Source organism: Symphalangus syndactylus, chromosome 7 (genome assembly GCF_028878055.3).
Source record: "Symphalangus syndactylus isolate Jambi chromosome 7, NHGRI_mSymSyn1-v2.1_pri, whole genome shotgun sequence".
Lineage (NCBI taxonomy): Eukaryota > Metazoa > Chordata > Mammalia > Primates > Hylobatidae > Symphalangus > Symphalangus syndactylus.
In genome coordinates, this window is record NC_072429.2 from 8,097,773 (window position 1) to 8,120,034 (window position 22,262).

At 57.0% G+C, this 22,262-nt stretch overlaps 1 protein-coding gene across 1 annotated transcript in view; it reads left to right on the top strand.

Moving 5' to 3' along the window:
- Positions 1-22,262, top strand: part of ADAMTS2 (ADAM metallopeptidase with thrombospondin type 1 motif 2) — a 237,914-nt gene that overhangs the window by 210,107 nt on the left and 5,545 nt on the right. Inside the window, exons 12-21 of the mRNA XM_055284998.2 lie at positions 1,556-1,731; positions 3,498-3,631; positions 6,281-6,404; positions 6,848-6,928; positions 9,048-9,214; positions 11,017-11,176; positions 12,999-13,131; positions 13,953-14,160; positions 16,147-16,276; positions 17,136-17,225. Coding sequence (XP_055140973.1) covers positions 1,556-1,731; positions 3,498-3,631; positions 6,281-6,404; positions 6,848-6,928; positions 9,048-9,214; positions 11,017-11,176; positions 12,999-13,131; positions 13,953-14,160; positions 16,147-16,276; positions 17,136-17,225 — 1,403 coding nt within the window. The remainder of the gene's footprint in view (positions 1-1,555; positions 1,732-3,497; positions 3,632-6,280; positions 6,405-6,847; positions 6,929-9,047; positions 9,215-11,016; positions 11,177-12,998; positions 13,132-13,952; positions 14,161-16,146; positions 16,277-17,135; positions 17,226-22,262) is intronic.

Consider the following 22,262-nt stretch of genomic DNA (forward strand, 5'->3'; position numbering starts at 1 on the left):
GCCAGGTGAGGGCAGGGTCGGGACGTGTCATCAGTGTCTGGCTGCCCAGGGGAGGGACAGCCTGTGGAGCCGGACCATGCCAGCTGCATCCCCATGCTCAGATACACCTCAACCCCGCCCGCCACGCAGGCCCCATGCCCTGTGCTGTCCTCCTGCCCCTTCTCATTCCTCCCACCTCACCCCACACACCCCGTAAATATCTCCCGGGCCCATGCTGCCTCCTCAGCCCATAGCCACTTTCTTATCCACACCCTCCTCTCCCTCCTCCACTGCCTGTCTCCTCCTGCCTGAACGCTAGCCCTGGCCTCACCCAGGCAGTGTCCCGGGGGGCTGGGGTGGAGGGAGAACCCTCCACAAACATCAGCATTACTCCTGTCTCCCACCTGCCCAGCGGGCCCTTACGTCGCAGGCCCTGTGGCTGCTTAGACACACAGAGCTTCCGTCTTTCCTTTTTGGCCTGTCTGGTGTTTTAAAGATTTTGATTTGCCTGAAAATATTGACAGTCTGTAATTTCACATTAGAAAAACAAACAAGACAGATTTCCAGCCTCCAAGTTGGGCATCACAGATGCACAGCCGGGCCCAGTTACCAGCTGGCGGGCAGGGCTCCGGTGCGTCCCAGCTGCTGGGCTCCAGCCTCTGCAGCCGCTCCTGGGTCCTGTTCACTCGGGCTGCTCTGCTTGCTCTGGCCAGGCCTGAACTGGACCCTGGGGAGCCAGAGAGGGACAGCAGTCACGGCTCTGGGGAGGGATCCTGCAGTAAGACAGCCTCCCTCAGCAGCACGTGTGAACACGCGTGTGCATGGAGCCCTCTCCTACCCCTGCTGTCCTCCTGCCCCAGGCTCCAGGCTGCCCTCCCGGCCAGGAGCAGACAGGGAGCCCTGTGGCCCCTCCTCAAGCACCCCTGGGGCTTTTACGCCAGACTCGGGAAGAGATTGCTGGGCATTTAGAACCTCAAGAGGCAGTGCGTGGGTTGGTGCTGTTCCCAGTGAAGCAAAGACGTTACAGAAACGCAGCCCGCCTTCTCCGCAGGGAGAAAACCCGGAGGCTGTGGTACGTCTGCCTCGTGCCAGACACTTGCTAAGAACTGCAGCACCGGGACCCTGGGGCCTCAGCATGCCTCTTTCTGGGCCAGGCTCGGTGCCCAGGGCCAGCTGCAGAGGAGACTCACTCATCTCCTGCCATGCTGGGGTTGTCGCCCTGTGGGGAACACAAAACCTAAACCCCCAATCACAGCTCCCTGTTCATTTCCAAGCCCAGGCATCAGTGCTGGGGAGGGGGTGTGAGCAGATGCTGCCTCCGCACAGGAGCCCCAGGAGGGAGGTTGTGGCCATCCTTTCCTATCCTTTCAAGAGCTTCACTCTGAGGCCTGACAGGCTGGGGAACTGCCCAGGTCTTACAGCTGGGACATGGCAGGGCAAGATCCCTTTGCTCAGCAGAGCTGCCCCCCCGACACCTGAGACTCAGGGATCCCCCCTAAAAAGATCTCACAAGTGGCACACGGGTGCTGCCTCTTTCCGATGGCACCGAGCAGCAAGGCTTTGCTTTCTCCTCCAGCCCGGCCAACGGGGGCCGCACCTGCTCGGGCCTTGCCTACGACTTCCAGCTCTGCAGCCGCCAGGACTGCCCCGACTCCCTAGCTGACTTCCGCGAGGAGCAGTGCCGCCAGTGGGACCTGTACTTCGAGCACGGCGACGCCCAGCACCACTGGCTGCCCCACGAGCACCGGGATGGTGAGCCCGCCCTTCTGGGAGGCAGCAGTGGGGGCTCAGCAGGCAGGTCCTAGGGTGGGCACATGGGGGCTTGTGCCTCTGATCCTGCATGGGGCAAGGCTGCCGCGACCCTGGGCTGGCAGGAGAGCCCACTGTGGCTGGTGTGGCTGCCCTGGCCCACTCCTGGGTGGGGCATTGAAGTTCCTAGCAGGGCTGCAATCCCAGAGCAGCCAGAACACCCGGAGTAGCTGAGGACACAGAAGAGGTGGCTGGGCTGCGGGCTCGGCAGGGGCCGGGCTCCTGCAGTCCACCATGGGTGGACAAGGCTTGAGCTGTGTGGTCAGCTCAGGGCTGAGGCCGGGGCTGACCCTGCCAAGGAATCTGGTGACCTCTGACCTTCTCTGTTAGTCGGGACTCTCAGTTGTGAGTGTCAGAGAGTTGACTCCAACCAGTTTCAGCACTAGAAGGCATTTATTGGCTCAGGGACCTGAGGAGTCTGGTGGCCTTGGGCATGGCAGTGCTTGTGTGGCAGCTGGGGACCCTCCTGGGACGGACTGTAAACATACAGTCCCTGTTTCTCCTCCATGGCTGTCACCCGAGCCCAGCGCCTGCTGCCCCATGTGGGCCAATGCAGGGTTGGAGGTGACAGCAGGTGGGGTCCCCCTCTGGCGGAGGCTACAGTCTGGGGGCCCAGCATTTTAGTTGCCTCTGAGATAAAGGCTGAGAAGGGAAGGTTCCAGGAACCTGAGTCTGAATCGAGGTAGGCTGGCCTCATTCTGGATTTCAGAGATTGACTGAAAAGGAGTCTTTATTTACTTTTTTTTTTTTTTGAGACAGAGTCTCACTCTGTTGCCCAGGCTGGAGTGCAGTGGCGCAATCTCAGCTCACTGCAACCTCCTGCTTCCTGGGTTCAAGCTATTCTCCTGCCTCAGCCTCTTGAGTAGCTGGGACTACAGGCGCCCACCACGAGACCCAGCTCAATTTTTGCATTTTTAGTAGAGATGGGGTTTCACTGTTAGCCAGGATGGTCTCCATCTCCTGACCTCGTGATCCGCCTGCCTCGGCCTCCCAAAGTGCTGGGATTACAGGCGTGAGCCACCGCACCTGGCTTTTTTTTTTTTTTTTTTTTTTTTTTGAGATGGAGTCTTGCTCTTTCACCCAGGCTGGAGTGCAGTGTGCAGTGGCGCAGTCTTGGCTCACTGCAAGCTCGGCCTCCCGGGTTCAAGCAATTCTCCTGCCTTAGCTTCCCAAGTATCTGAGATTACAGGTGCCAGCCACCACAGCCAGCTAATTTTTGTATTTTTAGTAGAGACGGGTTTCACCATGTTGGCCAGGCTGGTCTGGAACTCCTGACCTCAAGTGATCCGCCTGCCTCTGCCTCCCAAAGTGCTGGGATTACAGGCGTGAGCCATCTTGCTCGGCCTGAAAAGGGTTCTTTAGATCGCGACCCAGCAAACAGCTGTTTGCAGCCTCAGGGGTCTCCAAGCGGGGCCTCGGGGATGTGAGAGCCGGGCTGCACCAACAGCCTGGCTGGCTTGGTTGGGAAAAGCTCTTCCGAAGTCCACAACCACCAGGGTCAAAGGCTCAGGAGACACAGAGACAGGAAGGGGGCTGCTGTCTCCCCTACCCCACCCTTTCCCTCTCTGTCTGCCCTGGAAGGCGGACCACATGGGGGCAGGTGAGTGCTAAATACCCTTGTGTAAATTTCTCCTGCATGGTGCCTCCTTTGCACATACATGGGGAAGCCATCAGGGCTCCTTGCAGACCCCCAGCTGCTTCCCTTCCAGCCAAGGAGAGATGCCACCTGTACTGCGAGTCCAGGGAGACCGGGGAGGTGGTGTCCATGAAGCGCATGGTGCATGACGGGACGCGCTGCTCCTACAAGGACGCCTTCAGCCTCTGTGTGCGCGGGGACTGCAGGGTGAGTACACAGAGGCCGGCACGGGGGCTACCGTGTCAAGTCTCAGCTTCCTGGGTACTGACCTCCCCCTTTTCGGGGTACTGGGAAGATGCGTGAGGTGAAGCACACGAAGTGTCAGAAACAACGCCCGGACCAGGGCAGGCTCTTAGCGAATGTCCGTTTACCCCCCCGGTGCTGGGAGCCTCAGACTTGAGTATGCCTAGGATTCCCCTGGAGAGTTTGGACTCCGCCTCAGACATCCTGATTCCACAGGTCAGTGTGGCGGTGGCCTGGGAGCATGAATTTTTAGGAGCATCCCAGGTGATTTCCAATGCACATGACCTACAGGGGACCCTTGTGAAGCAGGCCCCATCCTTGCACCCTGCAGGGCACTGGGCAGCTTCTTGCTGGATCTGGGTGGCCACTGTGAGCGTCACTGGTTTGGTGCTTTGTAGAAATGCCCTCCTCTGTTTTCTTTTATTATGATGCCTTTGGCTTCAATCTTTGGCTGTCAGGAAAAACAGTCGTGTCACCGTAGCATGTGACAGTGACGTGAACATAGACTTGTCTCTGCCAGGCTCCCCTGAAAACAACTGGAAGCCTCTGCTTAGGGCTTGTGTAGACAGAACTGACTGCAGGAGTCGTGGAGGCTGACTCTGGCTTGACCTTCCTGAGAAATAGCAGCGTTGGCAGGAAGGCACCTCTAGGGGAGTGGGCGCAGGGGCAGCGGCTGGGGACTAGAGGCTGGGAGCTGGGGGCTGGAGCCGGGAGCTGGAGCCGGGAGGGTGCTCAAGGGCTGCTCTGCATTTGCTCCTGTGACTTCGGCAGGGCGGGGAGGCTGGCTCAGCCGGATCAGCCAGATCAGCCAGAGCCTGGCAGGGAGCCTGGGCTATACAGCTGGCTCAGAGATGGTGACACCACATACTCCAAAACAAGAACAGGTGGTGTCTGCTCTGTACCCTTGGGATTTTAACTTAGGGAGGTGACCCAGTGAGGACGTGGGGAGGCCAGTGTCACTGAAAGGCCTCCTCAGGAAGGCAGGGCAGTGCAAGGGGAACAGCTCAGGAATGGCCAGTTTGAATCATTCCAGTGGGCTCTGGAGTTTAGGGTGGTCCCCAGTTGCCTGGTACCCAACCGTGGGATGAGGTAGGGTGAAGGAATCTTGGTTTGGTATGTGAAGCCTGGATAAAGGAGGTGCTTGGGGTATAGACTGAGGACTGGCTGGTTTGCATATGGAAGGTGTGTCCCCCACCCAGTGCTTTGCTGCCCCTTAGAACTGGGTAGCCCTGGGAGGTGTAGTCTCTCCCCAGACAGGAAGATTTTTAAGATGTCAAAATATCAAGACAGGAAATTTTGAAAAACAAAAACATAATTAATACAGGCAGCAAGCATGAGAAACAGTTGTAGTACAAGTAGCTTTAGATGGCAGCTGTGAACATGGTTGTAAACCTAACGGGGAGGGAAGATCACTAATTCACTATCTCCGTGGGTGTGGCTATCACTTCACTCCTGACATTGATATTAAAGAAGGATAGGGGCTGGGCACGGTGGCTCACGCCTGTAATCCCAGCACTTTGGGAGGCCGAGGCGGGCAGATTATTTGAGGTCTGGGGTTCGAGACTAGCCTGACCAACATGGTGAAACCCCGTCTCTACTAAAAATACAAAAAAAAAAAAAAATTAGCCGGGCATGGTGGCACATGCCTGTAGTCCCAGCTACCCGGGAGGCTCAGGTGGGAGACTCACTTGAACCTACGAGGCGGAGGCTGCAGTGAGCCAAGATTGCACCACTGACTCCAGCTTAGGCGACAGAGCAAGACCCCGTCTCAAAAAAAAAAAAAAAAAAGAATAATAGGTAAATATTTTATTAACGTTGATTTTGACAGGTAATAGCAGGTTGCTCAATTTTGCATAATTAGAAAACATAAATATTCATGGGGAACCTAATACCGGGTCAAAAAATAATATCCAACTGGATTCTGTCTATTAAAGAATATCAAAACTTGGCTGGGCGCGGTGGCTCACGCCTGTAATCCCAACACTTTGGGAGGCCAAGGAGGGTGGATCACCTGAGGTCAGGAGTTCAAGACCAGTCTGGCCAACATGGTGAAACCCTGTTGTACTAAAAATACAAAAAAAATTAGCCAGGCATGGTGGTGGGCACCTGTAATCCCAGCTACTCGGGAGGCTGAGGCAGAAGAATTGCTTGAACCAGGAGGCAGAGGTTGCAGTGAGCTGAGATTGCACCATTGTACTCCAGCCTAGGCGACAGAGCAAGATTCCATCTCAAAAATAAGTAAAAATAAACAGCATCTCCTGCTTGCCAAACATAAATGTTCATGAAGCCAGGGACGGTGCTTGCCTGGGCCTCGATGAGTCCCCTGCCCAAGACCAGCCACATGCACAGGGGCCCAGACAGAAGCTGCCAGGTCGAGACGCTGCTGCAGGTGGCAGGCGAGGTCCATTTAACTGATGACTAGACGCACTCTGATTTTGGAGAGAATAAAAGATGACGCCAGGCGAGGTGGTTCACGCCTGTAATCCCAATGCTTTGGGAGGCCAAGGCAGGAGGATCGCTTGAGGCCAGGTGTTCGAGACTGGGGGCAACATAGTATGACCCTGACTCTACTAGCTGGACGTCTCAAGTGCTCACTGCCTCCTCCCCCAACAGAAGGTGGGCTGTGACGGTGTGATCGGCTCCAGCAAGCAGGAAGACAAGTGTGGCGTGTGCGGAGGGGACAACAGCCACTGCAAAGTGGTCAAGGGCACGTTCACACGGTCACCCAAGAAGCATGGTGAGTGAGTCCCTGCCCTCCACCCTGGAGCCTGGATGCCTGCAGCAGCTCATACCCGGACAGCTGCGGGCCTGGCTCATCCTGGGGCTGTCCGGGTCGTGACTATTCTGGGGAGGGGGAGAGGTCTGTGACAGTGAGGGTGACAGCCCCAGCTGGGTGCCAGGGTGGGTGGGGAAGAGGAGAGTGGGGGCCGGGGTCACAGGGGTCAGATTGGAGAATGCCAGTACATGAGGATGCCCGGGTTGGGCCTTAGAGACTAGCCCGGAGGCAGCAGCTTTCCTGGTGGCCCCTCTCAGGTGGGTGCTCAAAGCCTGAGAAATACCAGGGTCCTGGGAGAGCCCCCAAAGGAACTGCCTTCAAGAGCGAGGCCCCTCCTTGCATTGTGCGAATTTGAGCAGCCCCTTCCCTTCTCAGTTTGCTGTGTCTTTCCTCATCAAAAAAAGGTTACATCAAGATGTTTGAGATCCCTGCAGGAGCCAGACACCTGCTCATTCAGGAGGTAGAGGCCACCAGCCACCATCTGGGTGAGTCTCAGAGCCAGACAACTCGGCGTCCTCAAGACCTGGCTCCTCTGGGATCAATGGGCAGAGTGCCAGGGGTCAGGGACGCGGGTTGTGCAGCCATGACCCGAGCCAGGGCAGCTCCTCCCCCACCTGTCCCTCTGCTCAGCCCACCTGGGCCCTTTCCCAGGGTCCTCCCCTTGTGGAGAGGCCAGGGTTTGGGATCAGAGGGCTCCACTTGGCAGCAGCTATGAAAGGACATATATGCAAAACATGTGTCCCTCAGTCTACAGGATGACTCCCTGTCCCCTGTTCTCACAGTCGGGGCGGGAAGGCCCCCTGCCCTCAGGAAGGCAGGCAGGGTCTGCAGGCAGCAGGGTCCTGGGCAGCCCTCCCATCCCCTCAGCAAGGCCAGCTGGCAGGTGGGGGCACACGGTGCACTTACATTTTCAATTCGTTTAATTTTAAATTCAAAAGATTCCAGCGAAAATAGGGATCCTGGTATCTCCTGAAAATATGGACGTTCTCACACCTCTGGGTGCCCCTTTCCACGAAGCAGTGCTGCCTGGGAGACCGTGACCTCCCAGGCCACGCAGGAGGCTCTCAGGTCCTGTCCACCCTCCCCCTGAAGGTGCCTGGGCCCTACCTTCTGGGAATTCATGGGCCAAGGTCAGAAGTGATATCAGGGACTGCTGGGGCCCCTGGATAAGCCCCTTCCCCAATCTGAGCCCCACATTCATTCCCGTCCCCAGGAGGCTGGACAGGGTCGGAGCTCTCACGCTGCCTGACAAACACACCATGCCCTTTTATCTCCCTTTTGTTTTATTTTATTTTGTTTTTATTTAGAGACAGGATCTCACTCTCTTTTGATACTCATTTTTCTTTGTTTTTTTTTTTTTTTTTTTTTTTTTTTTTTTTTTTTTTTTTTTTTTTTTTTTTTGAGTCTCTCTCTGTCGCCCAGGCTGGAGCGCAGTGGCCTGATCTTGGCTCACTGCAACTTCCGCCTTCTGGGTTCAAGCAATTCTCCTGCCTCAGCCTCCCAAGTGGCTGGGACTACAGGCATGTGCCACCACGCCCGGCTAATTTTTTGTATTTTTACTAGAGACGGGGTTTCACCCTGTTAGCCAGGATGGTCTTGATCTCCTGACCCCGTGATCCGCCCACCTCAGCCTCCCAAAGTGCTGGGATTACAGGTGTGAGCCACCGTGCCTGGCCTCTTACTTAAGAGGAAACTTTCGATTGCTACCCTAAATACAAAAACCTGTACCACTTGCCTGAAGCAGAAGGTGAACAGAAAAGTCAGTTTCTGAACAAAAAGACGTTTCTGTCCCAACACTGCTTCCTGCCACCACCTCTGGGGCTGAGGGCGTTCTCTGTGGAAAGGGAGCAAGGGCCAGAGAGAAGCAGGGACCTGTGGCACCAAGCAGAGGCTTTGTGAGTGGACAGAATTACAGCGGATGTGACAGGGAATGATTCTCTCACTAGTGCCCTGTCTGCGGCCCAACTCACATCACCCAGCTGCCCCGCAGCAGCCACCCCCCACACTGCAGAGAGCATGGGGCTTCCTGGCCAGCCAGATCCTCTGCTCCTAGATGACCTGAGTGTCACCCAATCAGGCCAGGCCTCTCCTGGGGCTGTGGGGAGCTGCTGGGGCCTCGGCTGGGCCATGGTCCCTGATGGGGTGGGGATTCTGCAGTTTCAGCCAGACATATACTCACCCCGTGGCAGGAAGCCCTACCCCAGCAGGGTCCTGTGCTCGCCTGTCCTGCAGATGCCCTGCACGGGGTAGGGACCCCTCCCAGCCATCCTGCCCAGGGTGGCCTCTAGGTGCCCACTGAGTGCTCCCAGTAGGCTGTGGGCAGGTGGCTTGACAGCTACCGAGTGGCTTCCCAGGGGAGCTGGCAGCTCCAGGGCTGGTGGGAGCAGAGGATGCGAGTCGAGGGTCATCTGGTGCCCAAGGGAGCACTGACGGGCAAGCGGGGCTCCCAGAGCCATTTGGGCTGTTGTGGCACAGAGGAAACTGGTGGGGGGGGGCAGCCAGAGAGACGAGGGGTCCAGCTAGCTGCCCCCCACTCCCCGACCAGCCCAAACCAGTCCTGCCCTTGGGTGACCACAACGGGGGACTTGGTCTTGCCATTCTCAGCCGTCAAGAACCTGGAGACAGGCAAGTTCATCTTAAATGAAGAGAATGACGTGGATGCCAGTTCCAAAACCTTCATTGCCATGGGCGTGGAGTGGGAGTACAGGGACGAGGACGGCCGGGAGACGCTGCAGACCGTGGGCCCCCTCCACGGCACCATCACCGTTCTGGTGAGTGCAGGCAGGGCTGGGGCCAGGCAAGGGTGCGGGAGGCCACTGGGGGAGGGATGGGGGTGCCTGGGATGCTGAGCCTCCTGACCCTTCAGGTGACACTCTGCATGGCCCCTTTGGCCTGCCTTTGGCACCAAGGGGCTCCGACTTGGTCAGAGCCAGGAAGGGACATGCGTCCACGAGCCGGGGCTCTGGACCCCACATGACCCCTAGGTGACCTTGGGCACACTCTGCCTTTGAGGGTTTCGGTTTCACTGTCTGAATGACATTCACAGCTGCCATCAGCATGCTCGTTCGAGTGTGCTGTTACATTGGGACCCGGTGACACTCTGGGAGGTGACACTCAGGATCTGGGAAGCTAGATGCCCAGACCCAGGTTGAGCTGGAATGTGTCTCTAAGAGGACAGGACCCCAGATCTCCTGGTTACAGGAAAGTACCAAGGGGGCTGGATTTTCAAATCACTTTTTATTTTTACCTGGTTTCGAGGAGGTCAGATCACTTTTTAAAATTTAATTTTAACTGCATAGGGATATACTGTATTTGTCAAAAAGGTACATATCACAAATAAGGCTCCCGTGCTCTAGAGCCCCTCCCCTAAGGTGGGCATGCTGGCACTGGGATTAATCCACCAGCCCCCAGCGCTCCACACGTGGGTGCACCAGTAAGCAGGTGCAGCAGTGAGCCAGGTATGCCCTGTGTACCCCATGCCACCCTGCCTTCCTCACCTGCAGTGACTTCTTGCCCCCTAGAAGTGCCCTTGGTGACCTACCCGCGTCAGTGTGAGCAGTTGGTCCTCGGTCCTCACGGTTTCTGTATTTGCAAATTCACCTGCTCACTAAAACTGATTTGTGAGCCCCAAACGGGCACGCACGTGAGTCGCCTGACACACGTGTCCCCAGCGGAGGTGGGAGCAACTCGGCACGCTGTCTGCTTGTTTCTGCTCTCATCCTACAAACGGGGGTTCTTTCTGCAGTCTGTTGAGTGTCACATACGTCACATTTTGTGCTATTTTGGGGGTGATTTCGCTGTTTAAAATCACCCCGACCCTATTGCTGAAGCACTGTCCAGTGTTCTTAAGCCCAGGAAGCGGTGGTGTCTTAAGAAGAAAATACAAGTATTGAATAAGCTTCGTGCAGGCATGGGCTGCAGTGTGATTGACTGTGGGTTCAGTGTTAATGAATCACAGTAAATATTAAATAAAGTGTCTTTAAACAGACTCACACATAGGCCAGGTGCAGTAGCTCCTGCCTGTAATCCCAGCACTTTGGGAGGCCAAGCCAGGTGTATCACCCGAGGTCAGGAGTTCAAGACCAGCCTGGCCAACGTGGTGAAACACCGTCTCTACTAAAAATACAAAGATTAGCCAGGCATGGTGGCGGGCACCTGTAATCCCAGCTATTCAGGAGGCCGAGGCAGGAGAATGGCTTGAACCCAGGAGGCGGAGGTTGCAGTGAGCCGAGATCGCACCACTGCACTCCAGCCTGGGCTACAAGAGTGAAACTCCATCTCAAAGACAAAAACAAAAACAAACAAAAAATAAACAGACTCACACATAAAACAAGGTTATATATTGTTCGGGTAACAAAAATGTTGAGACAGAGGCTCACAGGAACCTCACCCTGTGCCCCCTGGGGTAATAGTTCTGTATTCAAGAATTTGGTGCTCGGGGCGACTTCATGGAATGTAACTGCCATGAATGATGAGACTCCTCTGGGGTCGGCCTCGGCTGCCGTTCCTAAGCTGGCTGGGGAGGAAGCATGGAGGGCAGGTCAGGCACATCAAGGCTCTTGGGCCGGCACAGGTCATCCCGGTGGGGGACACCCGGGTCTCACTGACGTACAAATACATGATCCATGAGGACTCGCTGCATGTCGATGACAACAATGTCCTGGAAGATGACTCTGTGGTCTACGAGTGGGCCCTGAAGAAGTGGTCTCCGTGCTCTAAGCCCTGTGGCGGAGGTGAGGGGGTCTCGAAGTTGGGGACCTGGGTGACATGAGGGTGGCCACGAGAAGGTAGGGGGCATCCCTGGGGTGGGGCCAGCATGAGCAGGGGCCGAGGAGCCACAACAGGGACCTTTGCCTGGGTGGGCAAGGGCTTAATGGCACTGGAGGGGCCGGTGGGTGGGCAGGAAGGGGGGGGTGCTGGGGCATTGGGTCAAATGTGGCCAAAGGGTGTGTGGGGTGTGGACCCTGTATTTGTGGGCCTGCTTCAGTGTGGGAGTGACAGGCTGGCCTGGCAGGAGGTTGATGTGTGGACGGCTCAGAAGGATCACGCCATGGCGTTGGCAGGATCACACAGGCAAGACTCTGGCAGTGCAGATGACACCCCCAGAGGCTTCTCCCTCTGTTCACTGGGAAAAGCCTCCCAGATGTTTCTGGGACACGGCTGAGCACAGAGGGGTCCTACCCACCCTGGACCCCAGAGAGTCTGCAGTTGATGGGACATAGGACCCAGAGGCAGACAGGAAGCGCTGATCTGTTCTCCGTGCTCCTGCGGGCTGGGCAATACCAGGCAAGTGGCCAGGACAGTCCTCCCTCAATGCCGTGCTGGGCCTACACCTAGAGGACAAGGAGCTCACCAAGAGGTGGGGTCACTCCCTGGCCCAGGCGGATGGAAGGGTCCTCTTCCAGGGCCCCTGGGCACCCCTGGCCCCACGCCGGGCCTGGATTTCATCAGCGCATCCACCCCTGGTGATTCCTGCAAATCTCCTGGGCCTTTGTGCTCTTCCCATCTTCCTGGCCATTCCCCTGGTCCTGGCACCTTCCTCTGGACTGGCCCTTGTGTGTCCACTCTCACCCCAAAGTGACCTTTTGAGGGAACATGTCAGACAGTGTCTCTTCCTGGTGTCGTAGTCTTCAACAGCTTCCTCTGCTCTTAGGATAAAAAACAAAATTCTCCTCACGGCCTCCAGGGTTGGGGCAACTTGGCCCCTCCCGGTATATTTCCACCCTGTGCCTCGCCCCCAGGTCCTGGCCACGCTGGCCTTGAGGGCTTTTCCTGGATACACCGTGTCCCCCCTTGGGGCCTCTGCGCAGGCTTCTCCTCGCCTGAGCCCTCCACCGCCCTTCCACCACGTCAGCCTCCCCAGCCTCCGCTTCCTGGGATGCCTCCAGGCACCCAGAGGAGGTCGGGCTTTATCTCCGTGCTTTCTTTGGTCTTACCCAGCAGGCCAGGGTTTCGCAGCCTGGGCATCACTGACATTTTGGGGTCTGTCACTCGCCACCATGGGGGCTGTCCTGTGCACAGTGGGGTGCGCCGAGTAGCATCCTTGGCCTTTGCTCACCAGTTGCCAGTAGCACCCCTTACCCCAGTTGTGACAACCAAACATGTCCCAGACATGGCCAGATGTCCCCTGCTGGAGAAAATCTCCCGGGTTGAGCACGGCTGCTGCGGGCCTGTGGGAGGAAGCATGTGGGCTGCGGGCCCAGTGCTTGCCCGGCTCCTGGCTTGCACCAGGCCCGCTGGGCATGTGAAGTCAAGGTAGAAGCGGTGCCCTAGCAGTAGAGAGGAAATAGGGCCTCCACTCTGACCCAGGAGCCCAGCGAGGGAGAAGCAGCCTAGGGGAGAAAGTGGCCTCTCTCCTGCCCTCTCATCTCTCCACCTGGGGTGCACCAAGGCCTCCCCCAGCCAGCCGCAGGCTCGGTGCCGTGCCCACCCTTATCGTCATCACAAGGGTGAGCAGGAAAATGAGGCCAGCACTGCTGGTGAAGCCCACCCCTCCTTGTACCCTTGGGCGGGTCGTGCTGCTCCACCGAGCCCCTTCGAGCTCTCTGTCTTCAGGGTCCCAGTTCACCAAGTACGGCTGCCGCCGGAGGCTGGACCACAAGATGGTGCACCGCGGCTTCTGTGCCGCCCTCTCGAAGCCCAAAGCCATCCGCAGAGCATGCAACCCGCAGGAGTGCTCCCAGCCAGTGTGAGTGCCCCCAGCTCGGGCTCCCACTAGAGGAGACAGGCGAGGGGCCACTAGGGGCTCCCGTGCTTGGAGGTGTGGGGCCTGGGCCTGGCATCATCCAAGGCATTTGACCAAGTCTCTCTCACCACATTTCATGGAATCTAAGATGCTGCAGGGCAGAAGGCGCACCCCAGCTTCAGACCCGCCAAACTGAACAGTTATGTGCATCTTAGAGATGACGAGAAACAGGGATGCCCAGATGGCGAAATGGAGGTTCGGAGGCCCGGGGCTTGCCTCCTGGCCCTGTACCGCAGGGTCGATGTTTCTTAAGCAGTGGCTCTGACGTTCAGGCCCTGGGGCTGGGCCCAGCTGCATTTCTGGGTCCAGGGACCTCAGTGGGGAAGCCAGTTGGTAAATGGGCAGGTGGGGCCACATAGGACGGGGTGCTGGGGAACCCACATTGCTCTCGAGCTCTGCCAAGAAGGATTTGTGACGTCAGCAGAAGGTGAGGCCGGGTAGCAGGGCCCAGACCCTAAGGAGGCTGGGAAACCTCTTGAGGCTAGGGACCTCCACAGCCACCAGCTCCACCAGGGCCTCCCAGGGGTGACATGCATGGGACTCATCGTCAGTAGGACCTGGGGCAGCTGAACCTCAGTTTCCCCTCTGTGCAAGCCTGGATGGCCAGCATCTTAGTGAGAATAAGAGAAGGTGCACCGGGGAGGGGAGTAGGCTGCCCTCTGTTCTCGCTGTCTGCCTGGGCTGCAGGGAGTGGCGCTGGAGCTCAGCCACGCAGCTTCTCCAGTGCTGCAGAAGCCTGACCGTGCACTGCTCTGCCCTGGCAGGTGGGTCACAGGCGAATGGGAGCCATGCAGCCAGAGCTGTGGGCGGACAGGCATGCAGGTGCGCTCCGTGCGCTGCGTTCAGCCCCTACACAACAACACCACCCGCTCCGTGCACACCAAGCACTGCAATGATGCCCGGCCCGAGAGCCGCCGGGCCTGCAGCCGTGAGCTCTGCCCCGGTCGTTGGCGAGCCGGGCCCTGGTCCCAGGTAAGCAATCCCCCGATCCCCTGCCCTCAGCTCCCAAACTGAGCTTGGGTGGGACTGAGGTGACCGGAGTACTCCCCTTTTGGCATGTGGGCCTGGATGTAGCTCCTGTCCTGAGCCACATCCCATGGGTTTCACGGCACCAGTGGGTGCCACGTGGTCAGTGCTGTGCTAGGAAACCAGTGGAATGTGTGTCTTTACTGAACAGGCAGAGGCTTCTGTATGATACGGGGTCTGGAATCCCAGGAAACTGAGGGTAGCCCGGGCTCCAAGGCCCAGTGGGAGGTTTGGGGCTCCGGGATCCTAGGGGAGGTCTGGGTCTCATGCAGAGGTGGGAGGGGTCTAGGAGGCCAGCCAAACTTGCAGGAGGGGAGATGAGCAGGGCGTGCTTAGGCTTGTGCTGGGAGGAAGAATGAGGATGGACTGAAGGGCTACAGGGGTGGTCCTAGGGGCAGGGCCTGAGAGCCAGCCAAGGCCACGCCAGAGCTGACGTGAGCTCTGACAGCCCGGTCACATGCAGGGCCCACGCTGGCAGAGCTGGAGGAGCGTGTATCAGGGGCTCCCCAAGACCACCCTCAGGCTCAGTAATCCACTAGGAGGACTCACAGACTCAGAAGTGGGACTCACAGTTGCAGGGGCTTACAGTGAAAGGATACAGAGTAGAATCGGGAAAAAGAAAAGTCACAGGCGAGGAGGTTGGGAGGAATCCAGGCGCAAGCTCCCAGTGTCCCCTCCCAGTGGGGTCACAGAAATGCCCTGCCCCCGTGTGTGGCAATGCATGTGAAATGCTGCCAACCAGGGAAGCCCACCAGAGCCTGGGCGTCTAGGGCTTTCACTGGGGTCAGCTGCATAGGTGTGACCTCAGACTTTAGAGGAAAAGCGGGTGTTCCCATCCATCACTGTTGGTACAAACTACCCAGACCAACTGGTACTGCATGACCCAAGGCCTCAGGTGTGCAAAAGCACTCTTGATGGGTGGAACCTTCCATGAGCTTGGTTCCCAGGAGCTGCACAAGGGCCAGTCTTGAAAACAGGCGTTGGCCGGGCACAATGGCTCACGCCAGTAATCCCAGCACTTTGGGAGGCCCAGGTGGGTGGATGGCCTGAACTCAGGTGTTGGAGACCAGCCTGGGCGGCATGGCAAACCACCGTCTTTACAAAAAATAAAAAAAAGTTAGCCAGGTGTGGTGGTGTGTGCCTGTACTCCCTGCTCCTCAAGAGGCTAAGGTGGGAGGATTGCTCGAGCCTGGGAGGCGGAGGTTGCAGTGAGTTGATATCGTGCCACTGTACTCCAGCCTGGGCCACACAGCGAGATCCTGTCTCAAAACCAACAACAAAAGAAAAAACAAAACAAAAACAAAACAGGCCTTTGTTGGGAACGTGCAGGCTTTGAGCAATCCGGGTCTGCTGAGTCAGCCTTTTCCTGCGCGTGTGGTGAGGACCGGAACATTTTCCTTGGGCAAGGCTGGGCGTGACTGCTCCTTCTGGCACCTCCCTGGTCAGTGCGGTGGACCAGTGGTGGTGCTGGGGGCTGGAGGAGCCAGTGAGGGCACTAGTGGTAGAGCCTCGTGTCCAGGATTGTGGGGAGCCTACTGGCGCCTCCTAGGCTGGGTCAGAGTTTTCCCAGTGCCCCACCCCAACCCCTGCCCAGGGCACAGCAGGTTCTCCTGGGCCTTGGACCTCCTCCAGCCAGAGAGGGGAGAATGTCACTGAGAGCCCAGCAGTGCCAAGCCTATGCCAGTCTGTATATGGACACCGTCTCACAGCAGCTCAGAGAGACAGGCATGTGGGTCCCTTCTTTAGAGCCCCAGGAGATTGAGGCAGCCCCCGAAGGTGGGACAAGGCAGCCTCCAACCCCACTCTCCCCACTGTCCCACACCTCCTCCTGAGCGCATGGGTCATGTGCCTGGGGACCGTGGGCTCCTCCAGCTCTGCCAGTGTGGGCCCTGTGTGGGAAGTGAACCCTGCCTGGCGACTCTCCCCCTGCAGTGCTCAGTAACCTGTGGCAATGGCACCCAGGAGCGGCCAGTGCTCTGCCGCACTGCGGATGACAGCTTCGGCATCTGCCAGGAGGAGCGGCCTGAGACGGCGAGGACCTGCAGGCTTGGCCCCTGTCCCCGTAAGTCCCCTGCAGCCCCTGCCCCTGCTCCCAGCATGCAGCAGCCCAGGGCGGGGGTGTCGGAGGCTTGGTTCAGGCCAGTCTGGCTTTTCTTAGAGAGTAGCTGGACTCAACATCTGTGAGCGTGGAGAAGGGGAGCACTGCAGGCGGGGTCTGGGACTTTGCCTGGCAGGAAATGGAGGGAGCTGTGTGGAGCTGACTCGCCCCTCCCTGCCCTCAGGGCACTGCATACTCACAGTGACAGCAGGACTCGGCCAGCTAGGGAATGCCGGTGGCTATGGTGTAGGGGGTGCCTGTGTGAACAGGGGGACGCCTGTGTGAGTAGGGGGTGCTCTGTGCCCTTCGAGGAGAACCAGAATACCTACCGCGCACAGATGCCTGGCCAAATGCTATACATGTGTCACCTCTAAGGTCTACACACAGCTCAAGAGTAGACCCTGCCTGCCACAGTTCCCTTCTATAGAGGAGGGAGCTCTGGGGGGTCTAGGCACCTGCCCCCCACTGGGGAGGGTGTATCCAGCATCTCTCATTCCCATGGCACTGCTCTGTCCCAGCTTTCTGGGAGCTCACAGCTCGAGTCAGCAGGTGGAACCCGGGGGAGCGGGCAGGGTGCAGGGGCAGAGGAGCCGGCCCAGAAAAGAAGGCGGCAGGGCCTGCATGCCAGGGCAGCGAGACAGACGGGAGAGCTGAGACCCAGCACGCTGTCAGGAGGGGCAGGAGGTGGGAGCCCCGGGAGGCGGGGAGGGGAGGGCCTTGAATGACGCTTCCCCAGGACCCGGGGAGACCTGGAGCCTCTCTGCCTGGGGTGGGGGCCCCAGCCTGGTGCCCTGCAGCCGCAGCGCCTCTCTCCTCCCTTTAGGAAACATCTCAGATCCCTCCAAGAAGAGCTACGTAGTTCAGTGGCTGTCCCGCCCGGACCCTGACTCGCCCATCCAGAAGATCTCGTCAAGTAACCGACCCGTTTATAACTCTGCCTCTGCCCTCCAGTGCATGCCCTGCGCCCTGTGGAGCTTGCCTTGGGCCCCCCTCCTCTCTGTCTATGGAAAGCTCCCCTGACTCTTCGGGCGCGCTCTGGGGTGACCGTTTTCTCCCGGGCCTCTGAGCTCGGCGTCTGCTCCGGGCCGCACTGCCTGCTGGCGGGGCCAGGCTCGCCGAGGCGTGGCAGGGGCTCGGGCCTCTGCTGGGGCCGGAACCCGGTTGGTGATGGCTTGTAAAGGGGCAAAGATCTGTTGTGGTTGCAGGAGGGGCCGGTGGCCAAAGGGCGACCCTCCGGGCCGAGCCCGCCCCCAGCCCCGCCCACCCTTGAGGCGCGGCCTGGGGGGTTTCGGGGGCGCGGTCTTGCGTCGTCGTGCGGGGACCCCACCCCGAGTTTCCGGCACTGCCAGGGGCTTCCCGGCTGCCACCGCTGTCGCTGCTGCTGCTGACCCTTTGCTGAGCGTGTCCTTCTGACTCGTGAAACTCTGGCCTGCTTCCACCCGGCCTTCGCGCAACTCACAGCCCCGCCCGGCCCTGTCCTGCGGGGGTCCGGTCACGGAGGCGGCAGAGGGGCGCGTCCCTCCGGGGCGTGGGGACACTCCCCACTTCCATTGTCCGCCCATTAGCCCCAATGGCCTTTTCTCATCTCGCGCACAGGACCCCCTCCGTAGGGCTGAGAGAGAGTGACTGTGTGGTGCGGGCGTGCCTCGCCTACCAGTGTGAACAACTACAGAATTACCTCAATTTTTATTGCTTTTTTGCTTAGAAAAACTATGTAGAAAATGCCTTAAAGTTGAAAGGTAACAGGATTGGCTGCTAACTCCAGCTTCAGAGGGGGAACGTGGGCCAGGTAGAAGGCAGGGAAGGTGTAGGCGAGCTGGAGCGTTCATCCACCTTTTGCCAAGGTTAAGGTTTCCAAGTGCAGACGGCTTCTCTCCCTGGGCTGAGCGGTGCGCACGGTCCGTCTCTGCGGACTGGAGTCTGCCCTGATGCCCACTGGCCAGTCGGCGCCGACTGTTGCATGGAGCCCCCGAGGGTGCTCCACAGTGCGGCCTTACACCCAGGGGACGACCCCCTGGGCCCTGAGCCGCGATCCATGTAGCACTCCGCCCGGCCCCTCCACCCCAGCCACCGCCTCTGTTCACACCGCACCCCTGCCAGGCGGCCGGCCCCTACTCCTGCGGCTCTGACCACTGTTCTGTAAATAACTGGTGTGCACCTGCGTACTAATCTCGACTGTTAACTTCCAACTTTGACGAGGCCATGCGAGCGACACGCGCGACTGGGGAAGGTGCAATACTGTCCTGGGCATATGCACTTTGGTTTATCAGGGATATTTTATTAGTGTTTTGTATGTATTTAGTGACGTATTCTATAGGTTCCATTGTCGTTGCTTTTCTGGTTTTTTTTTTATGAGACGTTAGCGTGTGCCAAAGTGACTGTGAAAATGACCTTTTATTCTTACTAATGATGGAAAGACCTCCTGTCATGCATCCCACAAATAAACTCAATAAAATTCCATAAAACTGGGTGCGTGGGTTTGGCAAGCTGATGGCTCCTTCTCTTTATCATGGCCCAGACGCTGAGGAGTTGTGGGGCCTCACTCAGGCATTAATTACCCCGGTTTCTGATTCGAATGACTTTACTGCCCCACTCCCCACTGCCCAACATAGATATTTAGGGCCCCTCCCTCTGAAAGGTGTATCTCCCCTCCGCAGGCATTTTCCAAAATCTGATAGCAAACCGTGCGGGTACCCCACCGTGCCTCCAGGTTTTGAATCAGCCAAATGAGCACCTCGCAAGAATATCTAGGTTCTCTATGGAGGTCTCCTCATCAGGAAAAGGGCCTGAGGTGGGTTTCTCCTCATCTTGGGAGCAGAGCCTGTGGGGTGGGAATGTAGGGTCAGTAGCCCAGACATTGCTGGTCCAGGTCACCTGTTGTGAGCCACCAGCAGGTCACTACCCTGGCTCCAGGCACAGTTCTCAGCCTTGGGCTACTTGTTCAGGAAAGGAGAGGTGCCCATCTGGCTCAGGTGGGGGGCTGGGCCAGCCCCAGGAAAGCCTGGGTCGGGAGAGGGGCAGGGCAGTGGTGGCTGTCTGGGCACCTGGCCTGCCTGTATCTTCCAAGGTCTTCCCAGGCAGCGACAGGGCCTGTGGCCTCTCACATTGCTGACAATGGCCAGAAAGAGGGTCTAGGTTCAACAGAGACTTCCTGACCTGGGGCCCGGGCTGTGTCCTGCCTCCACTCAGTCTCTCTTCCCAGAGATGGGTCAGGAGCAATTCCCGCTAAGAAGCGGCTCCTAGGCCAGAGCTAGAGACACCGCCTACAGCCCAGGTGCTGAGGAGGGTGCATCTGGAGGAGGGTGCCTCTTGCTTTTTTAACCAGCTGCATGACCTTTTGAGTGTTGGCATGGGTGCCTGAGCCTACCACTCCTTTACTGAGAAATGAGAATGAGGTGTTCTCCATCCAGCATTTTCCAAAGCATGGGAAATGGAAGGTGATTCGGTGGTGCACAAACATAGCCGGGGCTGCGCTGCGCTGAGCAGTCCCTTCCTAGTTCCTTTTATGCTTTACGGTGACCTCAGGAAGAAGGCCTCACTTGCTACCAGCTTTAGCCTGTCTCACATTTGCTCATTTCCCTTCAGCTCAGAGCTTGGCAGGCAGGAGTCTCTCTCTAGAATTTGATGAGTTAAAGTTTGACTTTGAAATTGACTTAAAAGGACTTAAAACTTTTTTTTTTTTGTATTCCTATTTTAGGTTACCTTTGTTCACTGCAGTAGTTTTCCATGAGTGGTGATAGTATAAGGTCTTCTCCTAAAACAAATTTTAAGTGTAAAAAGGAGTTAATTTAAAGGATATGACTAAGCAAAGAATAATACAGGTGCTGTTCAGGTGTAGCCGAGATCGTGGGAGTAGCCCACAGTGACTTCAGTTTATGAAAACGGTGTTTACTCTCAATGGTTGATTGTCATTCACTGGAAGACAATAGGTCTCACTACTTGATTGCTGCTGGAAATGGCTGAAGACTAAGTATTAGAAAACCACAGTGATCATCTTGGCGGAGAGGCCCCGCCAGTCATTGCCGCAGGTGCATCACTCTTCCCTGTGGTCTGTGATAATACTTAAAATGCACAAACCTGGGGTGCCTTTAAGATCAGTTGGTCATGATGACTTTGAAATTTTTCTAGGCTATTTTGAAATTTTTGTAGGATATTTGCATAGTCAAGCTCTTGGCCAGGATTTTATTTCAATTTTGTATTTATTCATTGACGTATTTTTATTGTTAAAAACTAAGAGCAGTGCCACCCACTGTTGGGAGAAAATCAGACATAGAAGTCCCGTATGTAGACCGGGTGGAAGGGGGACCCCACCTGCGGCTGCCGCCCTCACTCAGTGGACATTTACGGAGCACTTTCTCATGCCTGGCTCTGACCTGGGCATGCACTTGACCCGGGATCAGTCAACCTTTTCTGTAAAGGGCCAGGTAGTAAATATTTTGGGCATTGGAGCCCCCATGGTCTCTGCCACAGGACTCAGCTCTGCCTTTATAGTGGGAAAGCAGCCACAGATAAGAAATGCATGGGCCGGGCATGGTGGCTCACACCTGTAATCCCAGCACTTTGGGAGGCCGAGGTGGATGGATCACAAGGTCAGGAGTTCGAGACCAGCCTGGCCAACATAGTGAAACCCCATCTCTACTAAAAATACAAAAATTAGCCAGGTATGGTGGCGTGCACCTGTAGTCCCAGCTATTGGGAGGCTCTTGAACCCAGGAGGTGGAGGTTGCAGTGAGCCAAGGTCACGCCACCGCACTCTAGCCTGCGTGACAGAGCAAGACTTCATCTCAAAAAAAAAAAGAAATGCATGGGCGTGGCCCTGATCCAATAAAATTTTATTTATGAAACCAGGTGGAGGGAGGGACTTGGCACACTAGCCGTAGGTGGCCCACCACTGTACCAGGCTGATGTGATTCCTGCTTTTCAGGGATCCCAGCCTGGTGGGGGAGACAGTGAGGGAGTGGAGATGTGGATAAATGTGTAACACTAGCCTTATTTGTGTGAAGGAAAAACCATGGGCAGCAGGAGAGGGGGCAGTGTGCAGCCGGGGCGTCCCTCCCAGCACCATCAGGCGCAGGCTGCCTTCTTTGTCAAAACCTATGGGGTAGGGGGTGGGGAGGCTACCATCAGCTCTTATCCAGAACCCCCTGTGTTTCCCTGAGGGTGGGGCTCAGTGGTTTCACAAACCAGGCTGCTGGAGAGGATGGGGTGGGGCAAGGATGGGAGCTCTGTGTCTCCTCCACCTACCTTCAAACAGTATTACCATCAGTAGTCTGAGTCTATCTGTTTCATATATTGGGCAACTGTGTAAGATTTTTATCTGAGAAAAGCCTTCTGCCAGTTTTAAAATCCTGACAGCCACATCTCAGGATCTTCCGATTTGATTTCTGGCATCTCCCCTGGGCAGCAGGCCCTCCCCTTCCTCCTTGGCACTGTGAGCGTGGTTCTTGGGCTCAGTGTCAGGGAGATCCCCGCTTCTCCTGATGGCCGATGGGTTTTAACTCCCTTTTCTTGGTGGACCCTGCAGCCAGTCATGTGTTCTTATTTTGGCCACTTAGAAGCTCAGGGCCAAAGTTGGGCGCCCTCTGATGCATGGGCCTCCCTGTGTTCTTGCCTGGAGCTTTGCCACTTTCAGATTCAAAATTTCCCTGTTTTGAACTTCCTCAGTTATTCACATTGATCTTTTTCATACCTTATCTTTTTTACACCTTTATGCATTATTTGGTTCACTGTTCTAGGCTCTGGGGCTCTGCCCTGTGGAGCTTTCAGGATAATGAAAAAGTCTGGCACTAGTCACTCATCTGACAATTAGATGTGAGCTTGGCTGAGAAGGCACAGCTGCTGAGACCATGTGCTGCAGAGACCTTACCTGCTCAAGGAGGTCAGGGGATGCGTGCCTGAGGAAGATGTGCTCCAGCTGCCCCTGAAGGAGGAAGGGTGGTAGCTGAAGGCA